Source organism: Clarias gariepinus, chromosome 25, assembly GCF_024256425.1.
Source record: "Clarias gariepinus isolate MV-2021 ecotype Netherlands chromosome 25, CGAR_prim_01v2, whole genome shotgun sequence".
Taxonomy (NCBI): Eukaryota; Metazoa; Chordata; class Actinopteri; order Siluriformes; family Clariidae; genus Clarias; species Clarias gariepinus.
This window is the reverse complement of record NC_071124.1, coordinates 21735832-21756505: the sequence shown is the minus strand read 5'-3', so window position 1 is coordinate 21756505 and position 20674 is coordinate 21735832. Positions and strand designations below refer to the sequence as shown.

Below are 20674 nucleotides of genomic sequence, written 5' to 3'. Positions count from 1 at the left end.
TTTTGGCAACTAAGTCTCAAAAGAAGCAACAGCTGCATTTTAAAGTCAGCTAATGAATATTAACGAGCATGGGAGTCTGCTTATGAATATTTATGAGGAGTTAAAGGCAGGGGTGGGCTCTGTTTAAAAGAAAGAAAAAAAAAGGTTAAGTAAAACATTTAAGGATTCATCAATAGTATTTTCACGTACATGAGGTTAGTATGTGTCCCGAAAGACGCTTTAGGAACAAACTCGTAATCCTAGGAATGATATCTAGCACCTTTAATCTTGAGAGTCATGTGATCTCGAGACTGCTTCATTCAGGCCTTGGGAAAGGTCATTCTAAAGCGGCGAGTGTTTTTTCCGAAACACAAAGGAGCTTCCTTACCATGCAAAACAGTCTTTGGGCTTTTCTTTACCCCTAAAGCGCGACTCATTAAGCGCCGTTTCGAGTCGGAAGTCGTAACGGCACCTTTTGTGCGGAAATGCGATTTGAGTTCGTTTTTTTTTTTGACGTATAGTACCGATCATACGTTCAAAAACAAAATGATGTAGAGGTGTTTGTCATCTTTCGTTTCTTTCCCACTCCTGGTTGCACTTACCCGGGGACAATAAAAAGAGAAAAGAAAACGATTTCGCTGTCAATAGCGCAGTCTTGATTGCGAGATCACGACATCACCACTGAACGATTTGCCTCTGCGTGTGAACAGGATGCACGTGTTCTTACTGAGAGTTGTCAACGCTGTATTTTGTTTAATAAATAAAACATTTTAGCCTTCTTTTAAGCCTTTTTTATCTTCTCCAAGATAAGCTTTAATGACCGTCATTATCAAACGTTAAACGAGCAAAGCTTGTCTAATTTGTAGTCTAAAAGCTGAGACATCCCAGATTTCCCCCCCAAAAAAAAACTGTTCCATATGTGTGTGCGTGTGTGTCCTTCTCAAAAACAATCTGTGCACCACTCAAGCTGGAGTTTTTCTATCAAAGCACTAGGTTTTGATTTGTCGTCCTTGGAGCTATGCAGCTCTTGGCCGCGCTCAAAAGCGCATCCGTCCGACTTTTCTTCTCGCTCCAAAGGAAGGAGCGCATCCATCTTGTAGTAGTTCTTCAGAGCCCCGGAGGCGTGGGCGAGACATATCGAGGACACTAGCGAGGACGTGACTAGCCTTTCACCCACCTCCTTTTCTGGCTTGTTTTTTTTCCCCGGCGGTGGTTAGCGAACGGTGATGGAGAGTCGCTCCGACACCGCCTGCAGGGGAAGTGTTTGCGGCCGCTGCCGCGTGTCATTACGAGTTCACCAAGTGGCAATCGAGCGTGGCAGCAAATCGGTTCAGATCCTGCTGGGAGCGAAATGAGATTTATTCACTCAGAGAGAGCTGGAGCTCGGCAATGGAGTTTTACGTCCTTGCCTAGTGGGATGAGTGGACATGAACTGAGAGGGTTTTCCAACAGGAATTAATAACCAATTCTAAAGCAGCTAACATGACTGGTTTCTGGTTTTAAATATACAAAAAACGTCTGATAATAAAAAGTAAAAAAAACGCACAGTGAATGTTCCAATGGCTGAAAATACCAGTTTAATGCATCTTGCGTGTGTGCAGGATTTAAATGAACTTTAAGTATTATGTTAAATAAATAAGAAGTTAAATGTCTATGCTCGTAGAAATGCATAACACCAGCTAGCTAGGTAAGGTATTAAATACTATAGATAGATGAAAATCAATCAATTCGAAAATCAATTCAGTATTGTCACATTTTTATTTTTATTTTTTTTACAATTCATGTATAACCAGTTAGTCCAAAAATAGATTTATGATTTCTTTTTTTTTTGTTATATATACGTTTACATCAGAGGTGGTCAAATGTTGCAGTTCCTCTATAATCCTGCAGGTAATGTGCTCTAACCTGTTTATCCAGGAGTAAATTACAGTAAGTCCCCGATTTACAAACCTTTTGAGTTACGAATTTACACAGATACAATGGGCCGCATGAGACGTGTAATATTTACACGTCTCATGCGGCTTACGTGCTTACGTGTAATATTTACAATTTTATATATATTATTATTAATATTTTTATTTTTATTATTTTTATATTATTAATAATATTTTCACTGTGTAAGTAAATGTATGAAAAATCTGGTAGTGTGTGTGTGTGTGTGTGTGTGTGTGTGTGTGTGTGTAAAATCCTCAACAAAACAGATTTCACAGTCGAATACAGTGGAAAACAGCTCTGAGATGAAAAAAATGCCGTTTTTTCAAGTGCACAGTTAACACCATGTAGTCATATCCTTCTCCCGCCGTCTTCCCGGGTTTCCGCTGTGTCACCGGGACTCCCCTCGCGATTTTTATCTGACTTACGAACGAATCCGACTTACAAACAAATTTTCGCATAGTTGGATCTTAACAAGGTTCCAAGTTAAGCTTTAACATGCAACAAGAAAAAATGGGAGTGAGACAGAACATTTTTTGAGCATGCAATTTAATGAAAACAACAAAATTAAACTGAAACAGGCTGTTTTACAGCTGATCAAAAGTTTAGGACCACACCTCCAAAAAACCTGTAAACTCCCCCAAAACAGAAATCAAACTTCCAAACATGAACTCAGTACTGTGCTTATGCAGTTCAACAACCCGACCACGTTCAAAAAGGGGAAGGTTTTTTTTGCCTTTGCCATCAGAACGTGTGACTACCTGATGGAAAATGACAATGAATCCACATCTTTGCACAGATTTGCCTTTTAAAGGCATGTGGTCCTAAAATTTTGCTCAGCTGTAAAACAGCCTGTTTCAGTTTAATCGTTATTTTCATTTAATTAAATGCTCAAAAAATGTTTTTTCTCACTCCTATTTCTTCTTGTTGCATGTTGAAGCTCTAATTGGAACCTTGTTAAGATCCAACCATGCAAAATAAGTTTTTTTGCCATTTTTCAAGTGGTCTTAAACCTTTGATTGGGGCTGTATAAATATATTCTATGCAGAGCAGACAAGTTTCTAAGTGGCCCGACAAACACATTTTCTGGTTGTGTGCAAAATTTGTGCATGTTTTTTTTTTTTTTTTTTTTTTGGCCTTTTCCTCCAAACTCTGCAAGCAAATTGGTCTCAAATCCCACGCATTTCACACTCTTGCGTCAGTCTCAAAACAATTAAGTTCGAGACTCAGGCATGTTAGAAGCCGTGCACTCCCACATGCTCACAACTACTTCTCTTAATTAATACTTAATTTCATTTTCCAAATTTAAATTCGAGACTTTGGAGGCATTAGAGGCAGCAAAACTTTGTCGTTTCTGTATAATCCTACAGGTGCTACAATCTATACTATTCACACTTTGGCACCCCATGTGGTAGGAGTGAATTATGACAGGTGACATAAAAGATTTGTGCTGCTCGGTAAAAATATAGTTTATTTTTTTATAATTTTTTGTTTTTTACTCTTTCTAGTGTTTAAATACTGTGCTTGGTTTGTAAGTAATAAACTAGTGTTATAAGAAAGGGCTGCATTTAATTACTCGTGTTCAATTCAGTTGTGAAATTCTTGAATAAAGCCAAAATATAAAAACGCAGAATAATAAATCAGAAAACAAAAAAATGTCCCGGGTGATTCCCGACATAAAAAGTATGCTGCAAGACAAACATTACACACATGGCTTAGCCAGCTAGTTCTCTAAGGGATTGGGTGGAAACTGTGGATAACGAAAAAGGTCATAAAGATGATTTCTTTTTTTTTTTCTTATTTATTTATTTATTGTATGGCTGAGATTTAGGTGCATTCCCATTTCCAGGAGATTTAAGTTTTAGTTTACAAGTAAAGGAGGCAGAAATTCTTCACACACACACACACACACACACACAGGCAACAAGAAGGGAGCTGGAGCTTGGCGGGATGGTACCATCTGCTTGCCTGTATGTGGCATGGGGGAGTGTGTTCCTGCCAAGTCATCCATCTTTCTTTCGATCAGGCTGGGCAGAAGCAGTAAGAGCCTGAGAACTAAAAGCTGTTCCTGAACCTGCATCCGTTTATATCCGCCGTGTTCGTTTCCTCGTCTTCAGAGAAGGATTTTCCTGACGGCCGAGAATCTTAATAGTTTAAGCTAAGACACACAAAAACGGGCCGTTACTGTTATGTTGGTGCAGTTAGCAACAGAGGAGATTTTTTTTTTTTTTTTTTTTTGAGACATGAAATTTCTTAGAACAGCACGTACCCTGTGAAAAGTGTTTTATTTACTCTTATAGCCATAAAAAACCACCACCACATCCTATTCTTTTATAGTTATGTTATATTTGATGGGACTGCATGACCTAAACAAAACTAGTTTGTAATTTCTGTTTTTAGTCCAGTCCCTGTACCTGAGCAGATTTGAAGGATTTTTGTTTGTTTGTTTGTTTGTTGAGCCCCACACAGTGAACTATAAATCATTAAAGAATAAAAAATATATATATTTAAGGCATGAACCAGTGAGAAACTGGTGCAGATGGTGAGAGATGATCAGGCCAGTGATTAGTATACTGCTGATGCTAAATGCTAAATGGCTGGAACAGACGAGAGGGGAAATGAGGTCGCTGCTGAGGTTGGTGCATAAACGAGCAATTTTTAAAGTGCATCTTTGAGGACTTTGCAGCGTGTCGCAGTAAAACATTTATTCCCATTTCCAGATAAATCGGAAATTTTGCAAAGTTAATTTAATTTAATAAAAGAGCTCGTTAGGGAGAAAACTATCACTGGAGACTCCTTACAAAAATGTTTACCACACAATTCTCTACAAAAACCCTCACCATATCAATCGCCTGGTTTTCTTTATCAAATACGGACACTTTGTTTTTATTATAAAGAACTGTTAACTGCAGCGTGCAATAGTAATAACTATTAACCCAAAACCAATCTCACGTGACCAATCAAATGTGAGAAAAACAGTATTATACGATTTCAAATACGATTATGTTTTAGGAAAGTAGAGTAACTTTTTTCTTTTTCTTTTTTTTTTTTTTTTTAAAGCTGGATTTCTCTGTTAAGGAAAGCACAGGACTCTGACAGGTGTTTAATGCCAGCTGAAATTCCAGCGTATTCCGAATCGCACTCCTCGCTGTTACGTAATCCGCCGGCTTCCTCCCATCAGACCTCACACTGCGTCAAGTGTGCGCGAGTTTGAAAAGCAGCCAAAAGCACGGGGCTGACCGTTTCGCTCTGCGCCTGCTGGCTTGGAGCTTCACGATTTAATCCTCCGTTTCCCGTTTTATCTCCAGAGGATTTGTGAGAGGGGGGGGGCGGTAATCCTGGGCCTCGCCAGCTTTCCTAAAGAGCAGGAAATGAATTCCTCTCACTCTCGGTGCATTTCAAGCAGAGCTCCTCGTACATCACTGCTAGTAGAGATTTAATTCCAGAGCCTGCGCGGTGCACGCCACCGAGTCTCACGCGCTAACCTGGTATTAAGATGTCAATATCGACTCTGGTTTATTTCGCTAGCAAAAAAAGGTGCCCTAGACAAAACAGCTCAGTGTTTTCTTCGTGCTTCTAAGGTGTTGAAAGGCAGCGCAGCATCACAGATAAACCCTTCAACACGCTTTTGTTGGCGTCTGGGGAATGATGAATTGCTATAATTACAACCGTCCTCTTATCGACTCCGGCTGCCTGCGTGCGTGCCAAACAAGTCACAGGCATCCCAGTTGTTGTTTCTGTCTGTTTTGTTTTGTTTTATGAGCATATCTATGATTTTCCCCCCTCGTATTCCCCTTTTGTGCAATTGATTATCAGACGGTGTGAGCGTAAGGTTACTGTCCTGCATCCTGAAGTGACCTGAACCGAACTACACTGTGCTTTCATCGTACGACCTCTAGAGAGTGCGCCCTGGGATACACGGCAATTCTTTCCACCATGACTCACATCTAGATAACATAAGAATGAGCTCAGGAGTGAAAAGGAAGCCTCGCCGTCATCCTTTCCGTTGAATCCAAGTGCTGTGTAAAAGGTTTCCACACATACCGTACAGTCTCATCGTGTTTCAGACCGCCCCCAGGATGACTGCAGTCACTGGAACGGGTCTGTCGACCCACGACGATGTAGGCTGTTGGGTACAGAATAAAAGCTGGTTTAAAGCATGAGGAGTTTCTCATACACATGTATGTGTTAATGCTCCAGCTAAAACACTCCACTGATGCAACAAACTCTCTTTATTTCATCTCTCTCACAAAATGCATTTACCCTTTAAGTGTCTACGTAACAAGATAGGGAAGGGAATCTTCTTATGTCAGGTCACATTAGGGGGAGATTTTTTTAATCAGTTTATTTAAGCCCTGCCCAATGGAAAAAGGACGAAAAAAAATAAGGAAAGGTATAGGGTTTTTTTATTAGTGTATGTATATTAGGGCCACATTAAGACGCTTTCACATTAGGGCCATAATAGGGCGCTTTCACATTAGAGTGCTTTCACATTAGGGCCACTTTAGGGTGCTGCCACATTAGGGCCACTTTAGGGTGCTGCCACATTAGGGCCACATAAGGATCTTTTCACATTGGGGCCACATTAGGGCAATGGTTCCTGAGTTTGTTACAAATTAATTGTTCCTAATGTGAAAACGCCCTAGATTATATAACATGTTCACCTTAGAAGTCTCTATGAATGAGCAGATTAACAGCGTCACCTACAGGATTCTACAGGAACATTTTAGCACTGTAAATGCCAATATAAAAAATGAAAATATATATACATATATATATTAGAAAAATTTATTTTGTCAGGGATCGGATGATCGGATGCTGATCGGATGATCCGAGATGCGTGTTTACACGCTCAAAGCGATTAACCTGAATATAACTTTAGGTTTTTTCTCTTTTAAAATAAGTATATTTCCCTAACTTTAAGTTTAGGTTAGGCTTTTCCTTCAAATCCCGCCTTCTGTGTTATGATTGGTTTAGAAATTCAGTTTTGTTTCTGATTGGTTAGATGCTTTATTATGTGTGAAATCGGGGCCAATCAGAAATCAGCTCTTAGCCATAGACCCAGTGGAGCTGTTGGTTCTCGCAGATGTTTACATTTCGATCAGAAACAGTAGCAAAATTTCCCTTCTGGAAACTCGTCATGCCACCTGGTGTTATCCCCACGTGGGGCAAACACACACACAGGAAGAATATATGTATTCCAAGAAGAGAGAACTCATCGGATTGAAGTGTTCACTCGGCTAATATTTACCTACTGAATCAAACGATTACACCAAACCTCTCAGTCCTGCTGAAAACCTGCCCCGATCAAGTCAGATCGTTCAGATCGAGTTGTTTATGATGTGTTTTTAATTCTGGTTGGATTGTTAATCCCATTATAATTGGAATATTAAAGTCGATGTAAACAAACCGTTAATCAATGGTTTGGATTACCAGGAAAATTCTGGAAAATCCCTGACGCAACATCAACATAAACCCGACTAGACCTTAAAAGGAAAAAAAAAATGCTGTTTACTGCTTTACATGCTTTAAATCTCACACGAGAGGAATGGGTTAGGAATAAAAACGTCAAACTCTGCAGTGTTAAACAAACATGATGAAGGAATGCATGTTCAATATTTGTATAGCTGGATTTTATACCTGAGAAAATACACGTCAGTGATTTTAATTTATTTATTTTATTTATTTTCCCTCGGGGATCAGGCTATAAGAGGTAGTAAACCTCCTGCTGTAGACGTTAAGACGTAAAAAAAAAAAAAAAAAAAAAAGACAAAGTTCTGGTGAAAAATTATGTAATAAGTTATTTTTAGTTTTTTAGCGCCACAGCTCGGAAACATTCCAGCCGTAGCTGATGTCATTATCGCCGCTGCTGTTCCTGACGCATCGTTCACCGCCAGGATGCGCGTTTCTTTCTTTTTTTTTTTTCTTTCTTCTCTTTCTTTTTTTTTTCCCCTCCGTCAAACACCAGACATATAAAACTTATGAGTCAGTGGCTGAAAACTTCGATTTACTTCAGTTCCATCCCGAGACAGAAATGATGTGATCTGCATGGAACGAGGGAATGTTCTCAAGTCTTAAGCACTACTACTACAACTACTACTAAAAGCGAAACCCTAAATCACATGCCTGTAAGTCTAACCCTGTCCTTCACATTCCAGGTTAAATGGTCCGACTCGTCGTCCACGGCTGTGACCAAAAGCCATCAAGAACTGCGCGAGTTCCTTTCGAAGGTATTTTTTCCCCCTTCTTTTTTTCATTATTTTTTTTTCAAGCACCGTTTTAAACCACAGCTGTCAAAGCAGGTCTTGTTTGCGTAAATCATATCCGCTTGCCATCTTTTCCATGTTGAAGTAAAGAGTGAACTTTATATCCTCCTGGTAAACCATAAAAGAGCAGTCCGCTTTGCCTGTAGGGGAAAGAGAAGAGAGAGTGTTATGCAGCGTAAAATGCAATATGTTTTAAATATTAGTGCGGAAAACCGATCCAGAGCGGCGCATAAAGGCTTCGCTTTATTAAGTCCATGTTTTAAAGTCAGAGCTAAAGCAGTGTTAAATCTCTAAAGCTCTTATTTTTTTTCTTTTCCTGTTGTTCCGTCTGTAGCTGTGTAAGGAACAGAGCGCAGGAGGGTTCGAGCAGGACGTGATCGGGTTACTGAGTCGGGCCGAGGGCGAGCACAGAGAGCAGGAGAGAATGCTCAGGTGAGTGTTACCTTTAACCACGCCTCTTCACATCAGTCCAAATTAGCAGGGCCAAACCCCAAAACGATATGATTTCATTCAGGGCATTCAGAATCAATTCACTTATTAATAAAATTATTATTCTCTTCGCAAATTTGCAAACCTTAACTCAACTGCTTCCATTTTCCACAAATACTTATGTTTTGCAAAATTCATTTGAGTTTACAGGCAGTCTGTGCAATACCGCCACCTACTGGCATGGAGTGTGATGCAAAAAAAAATACTCCTTTGCATGGCTCAGTGGTTAAGGTGTTGGACTGCGGACCAGGAGGTCCCCGGTTCGAGCCCCGACGCCACCGGGTCGCCACTGTTGGACTGCCAGCTTCCTTCACCCCCAAGTGCTAAGCTACCACCAGCCGTCAACTTGGCAACCCGACCCAGTAAATAACGAAACGGCGGCTGTATATAGATTGAACCATCCATCCATGAGACATGATATTCAAATAATCAACAACACATTACACAGTTTTAATGCTTCATAACTATAAAGAAATGTATCTCTGTGAGACAAATCAGACATTATGAACATTCGTGCTAAATACGCAGTGCCTCAAAGGTTTATTTAAATAAGAATTTATTGCCCAACCGCCAACATCACCAGATCGTCCTGTGGTGAGAGCGAGGAACAGTAGAGTCACGCCGGAGAAATAAAGAAATAAATCCAGTCAATCTGGGAGCTGATTTTCCAACTTGGCGTCTGCCTTCTGCTTAGTTTACATATTCACACATCTGTACATGCTGGGAAAGAGAGAGAAGCATATTTACCGAATACATATTAAATATGCTTATAAGCATAATTCTATAGCCATAACCTAAACTACACTGGATTAAATACTTCTGATCCTGGTTAACTTGTATATCAGCTTTTTTTTTCCACACCAAACATGTCCTGAATTCTTGATTTTAATTTTCTCCGCATCTGTCGTGCACATTCCAGCATGCTATCTTTCTTTTTTTAAATTCATGGAAGTAGTTTGCCTATTCCTTTTCGGAGTACTGTTTATTTTCCCCCCTCTTACACGATGTCCTGGATGTATATACTGTATATGTGGTGCGCACGTGATTCCAAAGACACATAAACACATTTCCATGAAGAGCTCCAGCTGATGAAAGGCAGATAAAAACTGAGTTTAAAAATCTCCTGCGGGAATCGTCTCGCTCTGTTTATCTGACTGCACTCACAGCTCCGTCCTACAGAACCCCATAAATCTCCAGCACTGGTATTGACCGTGCAGGATGAACGATGATTACCATTTTTTTTTTCTTTCCCCTAATCCATCAGAAGCAGCGAAGGCAGTCGTAGAGACGAGTCTGCTTTGTGTCGTGCGGATCAGAGAGGACGGTTCTGTGTGGATGCGAAGGCTTGTGATGATTGATTGGTACAAGTGGCAGGTTGAGATATTTGGGTCAGTAGGGTGTGTGTGTGTGTGTGTGTGTGTGTGTGTGTGTGTGTGTGTGTGCGCGCAGGTGCAGGGTGGGGTTTGGCTTACTCTGGTGGGAGTGCTTGTCTTTCGAGTGTGTCTTTTGGTTCGAGAGCTGATTAGTCCTGAGGGAAAGCAGAGACTGGCAGCGAGCTACACTATTACCTCATGGTACCATTTATGATCCTTACTGCGAGTCCCAGCGCTCAAGCTAGCAAGTTGTGCTTGTAGTATTTGCCTGGGCGTGGCCTTTCCAGGTTCTGTTTTTTTTGTTTTTTTTTAGATTTTCCTTATGCGTCCTCTAGCTTAACAGAAAATTGTGTATTTGTTTCATGTTAGTGTTTAGACTCACCTACAGTGTTGGGTGTAAAGCGTTACAAAGTAACGATAAAGTAAAGATTAACATGTAATCTAACGCGTTAGGTTCGCCATTTAAGTGCTCAGTTTAGTTACTTTTTCAAAAATGTAATCTGTTTTTTTAGACAATTTATGTAATCCGTGAGACAGACAGCAGTCATTCCCAGTCCGTCAGTGTGTGTGTGTGTGTGTGTGTGTGTGTGTGAAAGTCATCCTACAAGACCCGCCCCCCGCCCCCCCTCCGTTAATCCTGCTGTTATACCTCTGCCTCACCTTTGCGGTTTGACTATTTGAAGGCCGACACGCGGAAAGATGGAAACCTAATCACAGCGCCAAAACTCGCGGTGAATCATGATGAACCGTACTTACGGCCACCGCGTGAACCCGTGTAGGTGAGATAGGCGTATTAGTAGTTAACAGATTATGGGCCAAACTTTGCTAAGTGATGATGGTAGAATACTTATAAAGGTCTTGACTAAAACAACAACAATGAGGAATCACAAAGGAGTTTTCATTTTCTGCGATGAAAAAGTACTCGAACTAGTTACTTTTATCAGAAACTAACGCTGTAATGTAACTGATTACTTTTTAATGACAGCAATTTTGTAATGTAATTAGTTACTTTAAAAAATAACGTCCCCCAGCACTGCTCACCTGTTATTTCCTTTTAAGTATTATTTTTTTCCATGTCTCAATGCACACTTATCCAGAAGTCATATGACAGGATGGAATGTTTTCGCACTGGAACAGCAGGACGCAGAAACTGTAGAGAAACATCTGAACATCTGCTCTATAGGATTTGAGCCGATCATTTAGATTTACATCATAATTTCTTATGATTATTTGCACAACATTATGAAGCAATGCTGAACTGAGTCTTTGTTGCATTGTTGCATTTTTGCACATTCTTGCATTTCCAATATTTGGAGCTACATCGCGCAAAAGGAAAAGCAGATCTGTACTGTTAAACCGAGGTTGCAGCAGTTTAGAAGCCAGTGTTGAATCAAACGGTGTAATTTTTTTTTTTTAAGTCATACTTACTTAAAACAATATTTATCCAACAGTTAGTTCTGACCAAGCAGTCTGATTTTTTCCACGAATACTGATAATAGATGGTAACATCACTGTACGGTCCGCAGTACTGAGGAGAGAGCAGCTGCCTGACAAAACCCACATTCACAACCAGACACAGAAACACTTTCAGCAAGAACACACATCTGGTAACGTTGTCATCTTGCGCTTAATGCAATAAGTCCCAACTTGCGAACAAGTTCCATTCTGGGTGCATGTTTGTAAGTCGGATTTGTTCGTAAGTCTGACAAAGAGAGTCTCATACACCTTTGACACACATACAATGTAAAGCATGACAAAACCAAACACCCAGGTTTGCTGTCTTGGTTCTACATTTTTCTCGCTGCACCTCCAAATCGCAAGGTGACGCAGCGGGGAATATGTGTTTGTGGAGCAAAATAACTGGTTAAAAAAAAAATAAACTATTATAATCTGTTGATTTATACATAGTGCTTTTGTAACTGTTGTATTAAAGCAGTATCCCAGTCAAGGTCGTGCTGTTGAACTCTGACTGTACCCTCATGCCCGAGATCTACATCACAGCCGTGCTGATACAACGGCTCTCTTCCTTGCGTGATATCACAATCATGTCAGACATCATAACATACGCGAATCGTTTTAAATATAACCATATCGAATCGTTTTAAAAATCAGGCTTGAATCGAATTATACCAGTGCTAAACCGAACCTTATTCTGTGCAGAATCTAAATAATCTTTCATCTCTTTCTCCTGCCTCATGTCCATCTCTCTGGTCTCTCTCTCTCTCTCTCTCTCTCTCTTTTTCGTACAGGGTGAGATTTGCGTCCGCGCCACGGGAGTTCCTACAGCTGTGCCAGGCCTCTGGGTTTTTCCTGCCTGAAGCGTCTTCCCTACACTGCAGTCACAGTAAGCGCTCACTTCAGCAGCACTAATGAGCTCATCTTTACACCAGAGACGCAAAAGCGGCGCCGGCTGGAATACAAAGCACATGGCTTTAAAGTGAAACTAAAAACACCTTAGAGGGCATCAGTACTTTATCTGCTCAAGTAACCTGTGGTTTCTGTGTACTGTGTATATTCAGAGTCAGCAAAAAAAAATATATATATATATACACACACACACACAATTCAGGAAAAGAAAAACTTTTAAGTAAACATTTTAATATAATTTTTTTAATGTGTGTGTATATATATACATATGTCAGTGTGTGTCCTGAGGGAAAGCTGTAATGTCTGCTTCTCTGCGCAGGTAACAGTGCACCTGGAGCGAGAACCCGACAGCCGGCGCCTCGTTTCTCAGAGGACTGCTCAGAGACTTCTAGCCTCGACGAGGGTGAGACACACACACACACACACACACACACACACACAGAAAGACATACGCACCCTGTCACACATGCACACATTGATGCTCCGCCCACATCAGCTGCGTTAAACACTCTGAATCTTTTGTCTCTAATCTCAGACAAGTTTAAAGTGGTGGATCAAAGTTAAAGATGAAATTAATAAATGTTTCTCGATACACGGTTCTGATTGTTTTAGAAAGTTTAGTCTAAAAATGATATTTTGGCAAGTGAAAATTTCTTCTTGAAGTTTGTTGAGAATTTTTCCATTTCCCTGGACAATAATTAATGTCATGCCGGAAATAAACTTGTTATTTTGGTAGATTTTATTTAATTTTTTTTTTTTTTTTTTTTAAGAAAAAGGCAAAATTATAGGGAGCCCGTAAAAAGACGAGTAAAGGGGCAAAAATGGTTCGGGGGAGGGGGATGTTATCAAATGAAGGAAAAAAAATTATGGGACACCCAAAAAAAATCGGGAGGGGAAAAGGAAATTGAGATCACGCATCTTGTACGCCGTATTTTCTTAGCATCAAAATATGGAAAGGGCCAACAAGTCCTTTCACAAGTCAAGGGCAACATTGTGCATTTTAGCTATTGTTGTGTTCAAGTACCGCACGAAGAGTCTTGTTGGACATCTTGTAAACATTTGCGCTTATAACTTGTAATAAAATGTATCGTGGCGTATCTCGTCCTGTTTCCTGAGCCGTACGGTTTCCTGTGTTATTTCTCTTGACCTCAGGAATGTTTCTAGGTCGCCCCACTGACGTACATGCCCTTTCCATATTTTGGCGCTGACCCGGAAGTATGAGTCTCGATTTTTTTATTTATTTATTACCCCACCTCCATCCTATGTCTTGATTTTTTTTTTCTTTCTTTTTCTTCTCTTTTCACTCATGTCCCTTTAGGGGCTCCGTGCAAATTATCTGCCAGTAGAATAAAACATTTTAATGGGCATGTTTAATATATTTTTACTGTTGAATATATCTTTTTATGGCCATTAAATTGTTTTATTCTACTGGCAGATCATTTTACAGCTTCCCTGAAGGAACTCTAGATGACTCCATCTTTTTATGCTTAGTTAATGGAAATGCGTACAGTACGGTACACATCTGCTGTTTATTTGAGCTATAGAGCTCTTTGTTCCTAAACTGTTCCGCTGACTGGATACGTGAGGGTCCGAGTTAACGTTACTTTTGGGCATAGTAGTTTTTCCGCCGTTATGGTTCGGATTAATAATGCAGTTCAACAGCCAAATAAATACACACCCACCCACCTGTGCTCCTCCAGTGTCTCCAAATATTCAAAGAAATCCTTGTGTTTGAAATTGTGAGTATGTTCTATTACTTATGAGCCCCTCCTGTAATTCCCGAATGTTAATGTTGAATGCTGATATGAAATCAGGCCTGAATTGAATCATCTCCTTGTTAAGCCGGATCGTATCGTATCGTATCAGTGCTGAGTTGCATCCTTTCTGTGTTGAATCTGAATCGTATTGAATCAGACCTGAATTGAATGATATAAGTGCTAAATCTGAGTCGTACCAGTGCTAAACCAAATTATTTTGTGCAGTATCTCAGTCAAGTAGTTTAAGAAGTTTGTCATGTCATTAATGTCATGAACAAGAAAATAATCTTGTTCTTTTGGTAGATTTCATTTGTAGAAGAAAAAGGCAAAATATAGGGAGCCCTAAAAAAACATGAGTGAGAGGTAAATAAAAAAAAAAAGAAAAGGGGTTCATTAATTAAATCCTATCTGTGTTCAATCAGAATCATATTGAATCAGGCATGAATTGAATCATATCAGTGCTGAAATTATTCATGTTAATGTTTAACTGTTTTATTACAGTAATAATTTATGTATTATATTGCATCATGTGATTGCATCTTGCATCTAGAGCTTTTGAGTCGAATTAATTTGTAGCACTTTTGCTTCAGATTTTGCAGATTTCTTAACAATATTTTTATTGATTGTAATCAGGGATATAACGGGGTAAACATTTAATCTTTCAATACAGGGTTTATAACCCCCTTATAAACCTTTATAGCACCCACCCCGCCCCTCCCTGACTCCAAACCAGTTTTACATGCATAAGAAAGGCTAGACGCCCCGGCATTAGAAAAAAAAAAGGAGAAAAAACGAAAAGAGAAGAAAAAAAAGAATATGGAGCTGGAAGTTTTTGGTTCTGCATGCAAAAAAAAAGGAATAAAAAGGGAAAAGAAAACAAACTAACAATTAAATAAGAAGGGAATTAAACTATAAATGTATATGAAAAAAAGCGAAGTAAGATTTTGCAAATTTGCTTCAAATATAAAGTGCATTATAAATAAAATTTAAACCCGTATACTGTACAGTAGTGTACTGCTGTGTCTCCCCCAGTGCTAGAATGTAAAACGCCGATGTTACACCTTTATATGTACTGTAATTCATGCAAGTTTTTTTTGGTATCAGTACTGTAGGGTAAATACGGTAATAATTCACCATCACGCCGCGTGTTCATCTACAGTCGCTGTGTTGTTCCCCCTACAGTACTAAATAATATATACAGTCTTATATTTTATATGGAAATTTAGCTGAATTTTTTTTAATATTTGTTAGAAAATTACAAATTTATATATGTGTAAAATTATAAAATGCCATGAAAAAAGGCATAAACAATTGCAGAGGATATTTGACGTCGCAGAGGTCTCCGCGAACAATTATTAGTTAGGTTCTCAGGAAAAAATCCGCGAACGGCTTACACTCTGAACCGCGTAAATCATTACACCCTCGTCTGGAAAGCCATTTGGCTCAAAAGTAACTTAAAAGGTGTTTAATGTAATTCAGACTTTTGTGGTTGTTTTAATGGGAGTCTCTGTCGTCTAGATCTTGACGCATACGCGGTCTCCTGCTCCAGAACACACAGCGCTGGAAACACGAGCCATGGGTGAGAGTCACACACACACACACACACACACACACACACGTGCACACGCTCGTCTCCCTAATATTTTTCTTGTTATGCATTTTGCTGTCCCAACGTCCTCACAGGGAAAGCAACGTCTGACAGTTTTGTTGGGAATTATTTTGGTTCTATAAGAATGGATTAAATTTCCAGTGTTCATTGTGTGTGTGCTCACGTGTGTGTGTTTTCAGTAAGCAACATATAGACAGCGCTCAGTGGGAGTGCAGCAGGCGGAGTTTGCACCCCGAGCCCTACGTGGAGGTGACTGGGAGGAGACGCAGCTCCCAGCCGTCTGCACCAGACCCCGAGCAGGTCACTCATTTTTTTTTATTTAATTTTTTTCATCCTTCTTCCTTCCGTTTCAATCACACAGCCAGAGATTTAAAACGTTTCTCTGCTTTCTTGTTTCCTACAGGAGTGCGAGGAGAGGAAGATGAAAGCCAGACCGCCAGGAAAAAGGTAATTTAATCCCTGTATATTGAATAAAGTGTGCAGTAGAAGGCGGAAGGAGGGGGGGGGGTCACAGCTGTACAGATGTTACAGACTTTAAAGTCGCGCGACTTTAAATGACTCGAGGTTTTATGGATGGACAGTCGAGGGTTTCTCATCACTGTCTGGTACAAACTGTACAAGCAGCGGATTTGATGCTGAGGTGTAAAATGATAAATAATCTATAATAATATGAGGGCCGTTCAAGTCAAACTGGGACTTTTGATTGCGCAGAATAACACAGCGGTGTATTTTGGAGGGAGTTTTGTAAGTCTGTTTAGAGTGAATCAGGAAAAAAAAAAACAGGAAAATAACCGAGTTGTAAAGTTTTGTCAATTAATGTGTGTGTGTGTGTGTGTGTGTGTGCGCGCGCGCTTTACAGAGACAGAAACAGGAGGGGCCCAGTGGGGAAAAACGCTGTAGCTAACGGCACCCCGAGAGGTCCTGCTGTCCAGATGATCAATCAGACTGTGTGTAAGGGTAAGTAGGAGTGAGTGAGAGTGTATTAGAGAGCTATTAGAGATTAGAGAGCTAGTATCAAGTACATCAGAAGATGTTGACTGTAGAGTTTCTTTTATCTAAACACTGATGTGATCTTACTGAGGCTACAGCTGAATACGGAGTCGTGTGTGTGTGGGGTACCTTGGCAGCATGTACTGTATGAATCAAATTTGTGTGTGCTTACGTTTGTTTGTCTTTCTGAAAGCTTCAGGCAGGGACACGTACGGGGACACGTCCTCAGAGAGCTCGAACTCGGTGCCGTCGAGTCCCGTCCATCATCAGCGCAGCCTGGAAACACAAGGTCAGCTCCGAAACTGTGTGTGTGCGCGCATGTGTCTCTCTCACTCACACTCTCTGATCTCCACCACACACCAATCCTGTTCCCCCCTTTAATGTTGTGAAAGAAAGATCTCCTGAAGTGTATCAGAGTATCTGATCAGAGTGTGTGTGTGTGTGTTGTGTTACGTTAGAAGAACTTGCTCACTGCGGGGAAGTAGTTTAAACATTTGGTGTGTGTGTGTTTGACCTTTTCAGATACAGAGAGTCAGTCGGACAACTCCGTCCCGGATCCCCCCGACGCCCCCCGCCTCCTCCACGGGCAGGGCACTGTAAGGAAGGCGGTCGCCATGGTGAACCCGCTGGTGGCGGAACCGGAGCGCGCGGGTGCGGATGTCCCGTCTCACCCCTCAGCTGTTGTGGAGCTGTGCCTCCCCTACGCCCTGCAGTACAGCACCGCGCACAGAGACATCGGCAAACCCGGAGAAGGCAAACTCACCATCACAATCAGCGGGTCCCAGTGCCCGCTTCCGCCCGCCTTCCCCGAACCACCCCAGCCTCAGGGTCCGCCCAGCGCCGTCGCCGCTCCAGGGAAACCATGCGCCAAGGCGAGCGCTCAGCCCCAGAGCGCTCACGCGCCTTCGGGTTTGGTCCAGTGCGCGCTTGCTAGCACCATGCCCGCTCACATACCCAGCTCCGCTCCTCTGCCGTCGCCCGCCAGCATGCCGGCACCGAGCGAGAACGCGGCGTACATCAACAGCACTGCGCAGTCACAACCCACCAGCTGCAACGCCTGCGGTTGCCGCGGTACCTGCGGCGGCAACGGAGCCCACCAGTCTCCGGCCGGCTTCTTCCTCCCGGCGCATCCCGCCCGCCAAATGTTCGGGCCGCCGGCGCCATTCTTCCAGCTGGCACCATCGCTGTGCAGCACCACCTTCCCCGCGCAGGGCCACCAAGGGAACGGGACGCCGCTGCCCTTCTACACCCAGAGCGCCGCCTTTGCCAGCAGCGCACTCCTGCACACCCACTCGGACCACCTGATGCCCGCGCAACCCAGCTACGCCACCCTGCCCCAGGTCACGCCCTTCGGACGCTTTTACCCGCCCGTCTTCCCGCCCGTGGGCGCCATCCCCGGCGCCGCAGGGATAAAGAAGAGTGGCACCGTGTCCTGCTACAACTGCGGCATGAGCGGCCACTACGCGCAGGACTGCAAGCAGCCGCCCATGGACGCCGGGCAGCCAGGTAACGCCAGTGCCAGGAGGTCACGAGTTTCCCTGCAGCCTACATCGTATCCATAATCTAGTTGCTAGATCCATAAAGATGACCACAATGTGTAAAAGCAAAAAAAAAAAAAAAAAACTACAAAAAAACGGGTGAAACGTGTTGCTGCTCTTCTGAGCCGTGTGTGTCTTGTGCTTGTGTTATATGTGTGTGTTTCAGGTGGCTTCCGGCTTAAGTATGTCGCCCCACATTCGTCGGAGACACTAGACAAAGCTGATTGACAGCGAGCTGAGGACCAAGGAGACGCTCTGTCTCAGTTTCTATAATAAACACACCAGAGCGATGGGATTTGTGTGTGTGAGTGTGTGTGTGAGTGTGTGATATTTGTATTAGCCACCTTTATAAGCTGAGACGTTTTTTGGGGACAAACCCAATCCATGTCCAAGTCCACGTCCCCCCAACCATTATCAGCTTCGTTCAGGATGATCGTCCGTATTCACGTTTCGCCACGACGTTGTTCACGTGTACACTGAAGTCCTTACATTTAAGCTAAAATAGGAGATTCAACTTAACGGTCTCCGGGTTTTTGTTTTGTTTGTTTTTTGGAAATGAAGGTTTTTATTATAAAAGGCTTTGAGAATAATTTTTATACTTGCAGCTAAACTGAGATGAGAAGTTTATTTGGGAAGTTCTTGTTTTTTGTTTTTGTTTGGGTTTTTTTTGCAAAGATTTTCGTACACTACGTACTCTTCAATGTGAGTGTTCTGAATGTAACATCGCGTAACTAAAGTCACACGTCGTACTGTGAAAACTTTCGCTCACGCCGTCACGCGCTCCGCTTACGTTCGCGCTCCGTTCGAACACGATGCACTAATAATAGTATTGTTTTCCAGAAGCCTGCGCGTGCATGTGTGCGCGCGCACGTGTGTGCACGTCAGGTTTATCAAAGTGCACTGATGTATCTACAGCGTAAGAGTCGCTTGTCGTCCGTTCAGAGCTGCGTTCGTCCAGTAGGGGGCGCCTCTGTGACCGATGCATGACGCATGCGTTTTTCATGCTGACCTTCACACGGACTTTATCAGCAGCACAAAGCGAGCGCACGTCCTTGTAGTACCGTAGATAACCCTCACCGCGGGGCCAGAAGTCCAGGAAGGGGAGGGGCGGACCTGATCCAATTTGCAACCTAAACAGAACCACACCACACTAAAAGAGAGTCGTCTTTTATTTTTGGTTCAAGCAGCTCCGACGCCACCTCCTGGACATCCGGGTTCAGTTACACCCCGGTAGAAGGATTTAGATCAGGTCCGAGTCCGCTTCCTGGGGAGTTTCCCGCAGCCGGACGCCGCCGCCGCTGCCGCCGCTCTCGCGCTCACATTGTGATTTTTACAGAAGATCTTTTTGTGTGCGTCGTCTCTTCCAAGCATTACGAACAAAGACTCCTGTCGAGGACGTTCCGGCTACAGAGCGCGAGGAAACGAGACCACGTCTCACGACGAAGATTTATTTTTGACTTTTCTCGAGGATGTCAAAGCGACCCTGCCTGCTTATTAAAACCTTATTTTCTAATTATTAGGTGGCATATATAAATATATATATACATATACATATATATTTATATAGATATATTTGTGCCGATTTGCCACAAGATGTTTTGATTTACGGAAGTCTTAACTTGTGTAAGTTGTGTAACTATTTCAGTCTGGTTGAGCATTTCAAAACAAAACGAAAAAAAAAAATGAAAGAAGAATAAGAAGAAGCATATCTTAAATTGCCAAAGCCAATTCAGAAATCAGAAAATTCTTTTCTATGGAGAGATTTGGCTTGTTCTTGTTTTTTTTTTTTTTTTTTGTACTGATCAATAAAGAGTCAGGATGTCAGACTGAGAACCCGAGGCCTTTAAATTGTTCCAGGTTGGCAGATGATGTTTGGCCGGTCGGTTTAATTTTTATGCCAGGCATTGCCTTTATAAACCTTTATTAATATTATTATTATTATTATTGTTATTATGATGATGATTATTTCATTTGCATGTTCTGAGGTGTTGAATTTGATTCTGGAAGACGAACCCAGGAACCTGCCAACTGTATTAGTCCAAACTTTTCACAAGTGTAAAAGGTTTACGATGCTGTACTGTATAAAAGAGTTTGTTTTTATTTAGGCCTCGGAGATTGTTTATTGTATTTCGTATGTAAATGTTGATTAACATGGAGGTTACAATTTATCTCTGATCGTATTTGCATTTTAAGCAAATGGAGCATTTTCTCTTGAATTATTAGCAATAAATGGTTGAGAAAAAAAAAAAGCTCAGGTGTCGTCTCACTGTATGTTACACTTGGCAGCCACTAGGGGGCGAAATTCAACAACATATGGTAAAGGATTTAAAACTGCTGCACACAAAGTATGTTTATGGTAAACATGGGAAATTGT

The 20674-nt window shown here is 41.7% G+C and overlaps 1 protein-coding gene across 2 annotated transcripts in view; it reads left to right on the top strand.

The window, feature by feature from the left end:
- The window catches only part of zcchc2 (zinc finger, CCHC domain containing 2), a 31160-nt gene extending 10550 nt beyond the window's left edge, over positions 1-20610 (top strand). The window contains exons 4-14 of one of the 2 annotated variants that reach the window (XM_053486499.1): positions 8070-8141; positions 8512-8609; positions 12289-12383; positions 12726-12809; positions 15682-15742; positions 15952-16072; positions 16176-16219; positions 16632-16729; positions 16956-17051; positions 17285-18268; positions 18467-20610. In XM_053486499.1, the coding sequence (XP_053342474.1) occupies positions 8070-8141; positions 8512-8609; positions 12289-12383; positions 12726-12809; positions 15682-15742; positions 15952-16072; positions 16176-16219; positions 16632-16729; positions 16956-17051; positions 17285-18268; positions 18467-18528 (1815 nt within the window). In that variant the 3' untranslated portion in view covers positions 18529-20610. The remainder of the gene's footprint in view (positions 1-8069; positions 8142-8511; positions 8610-12288; positions 12384-12725; positions 12810-15681; positions 15743-15951; positions 16073-16175; positions 16220-16631; positions 16730-16955; positions 17052-17284; positions 18269-18466) is intronic. The other variant, XM_053486498.1, reaches the window with a different exon arrangement.
- Positions 20611-20674: the final 64 nt, after the last annotated feature.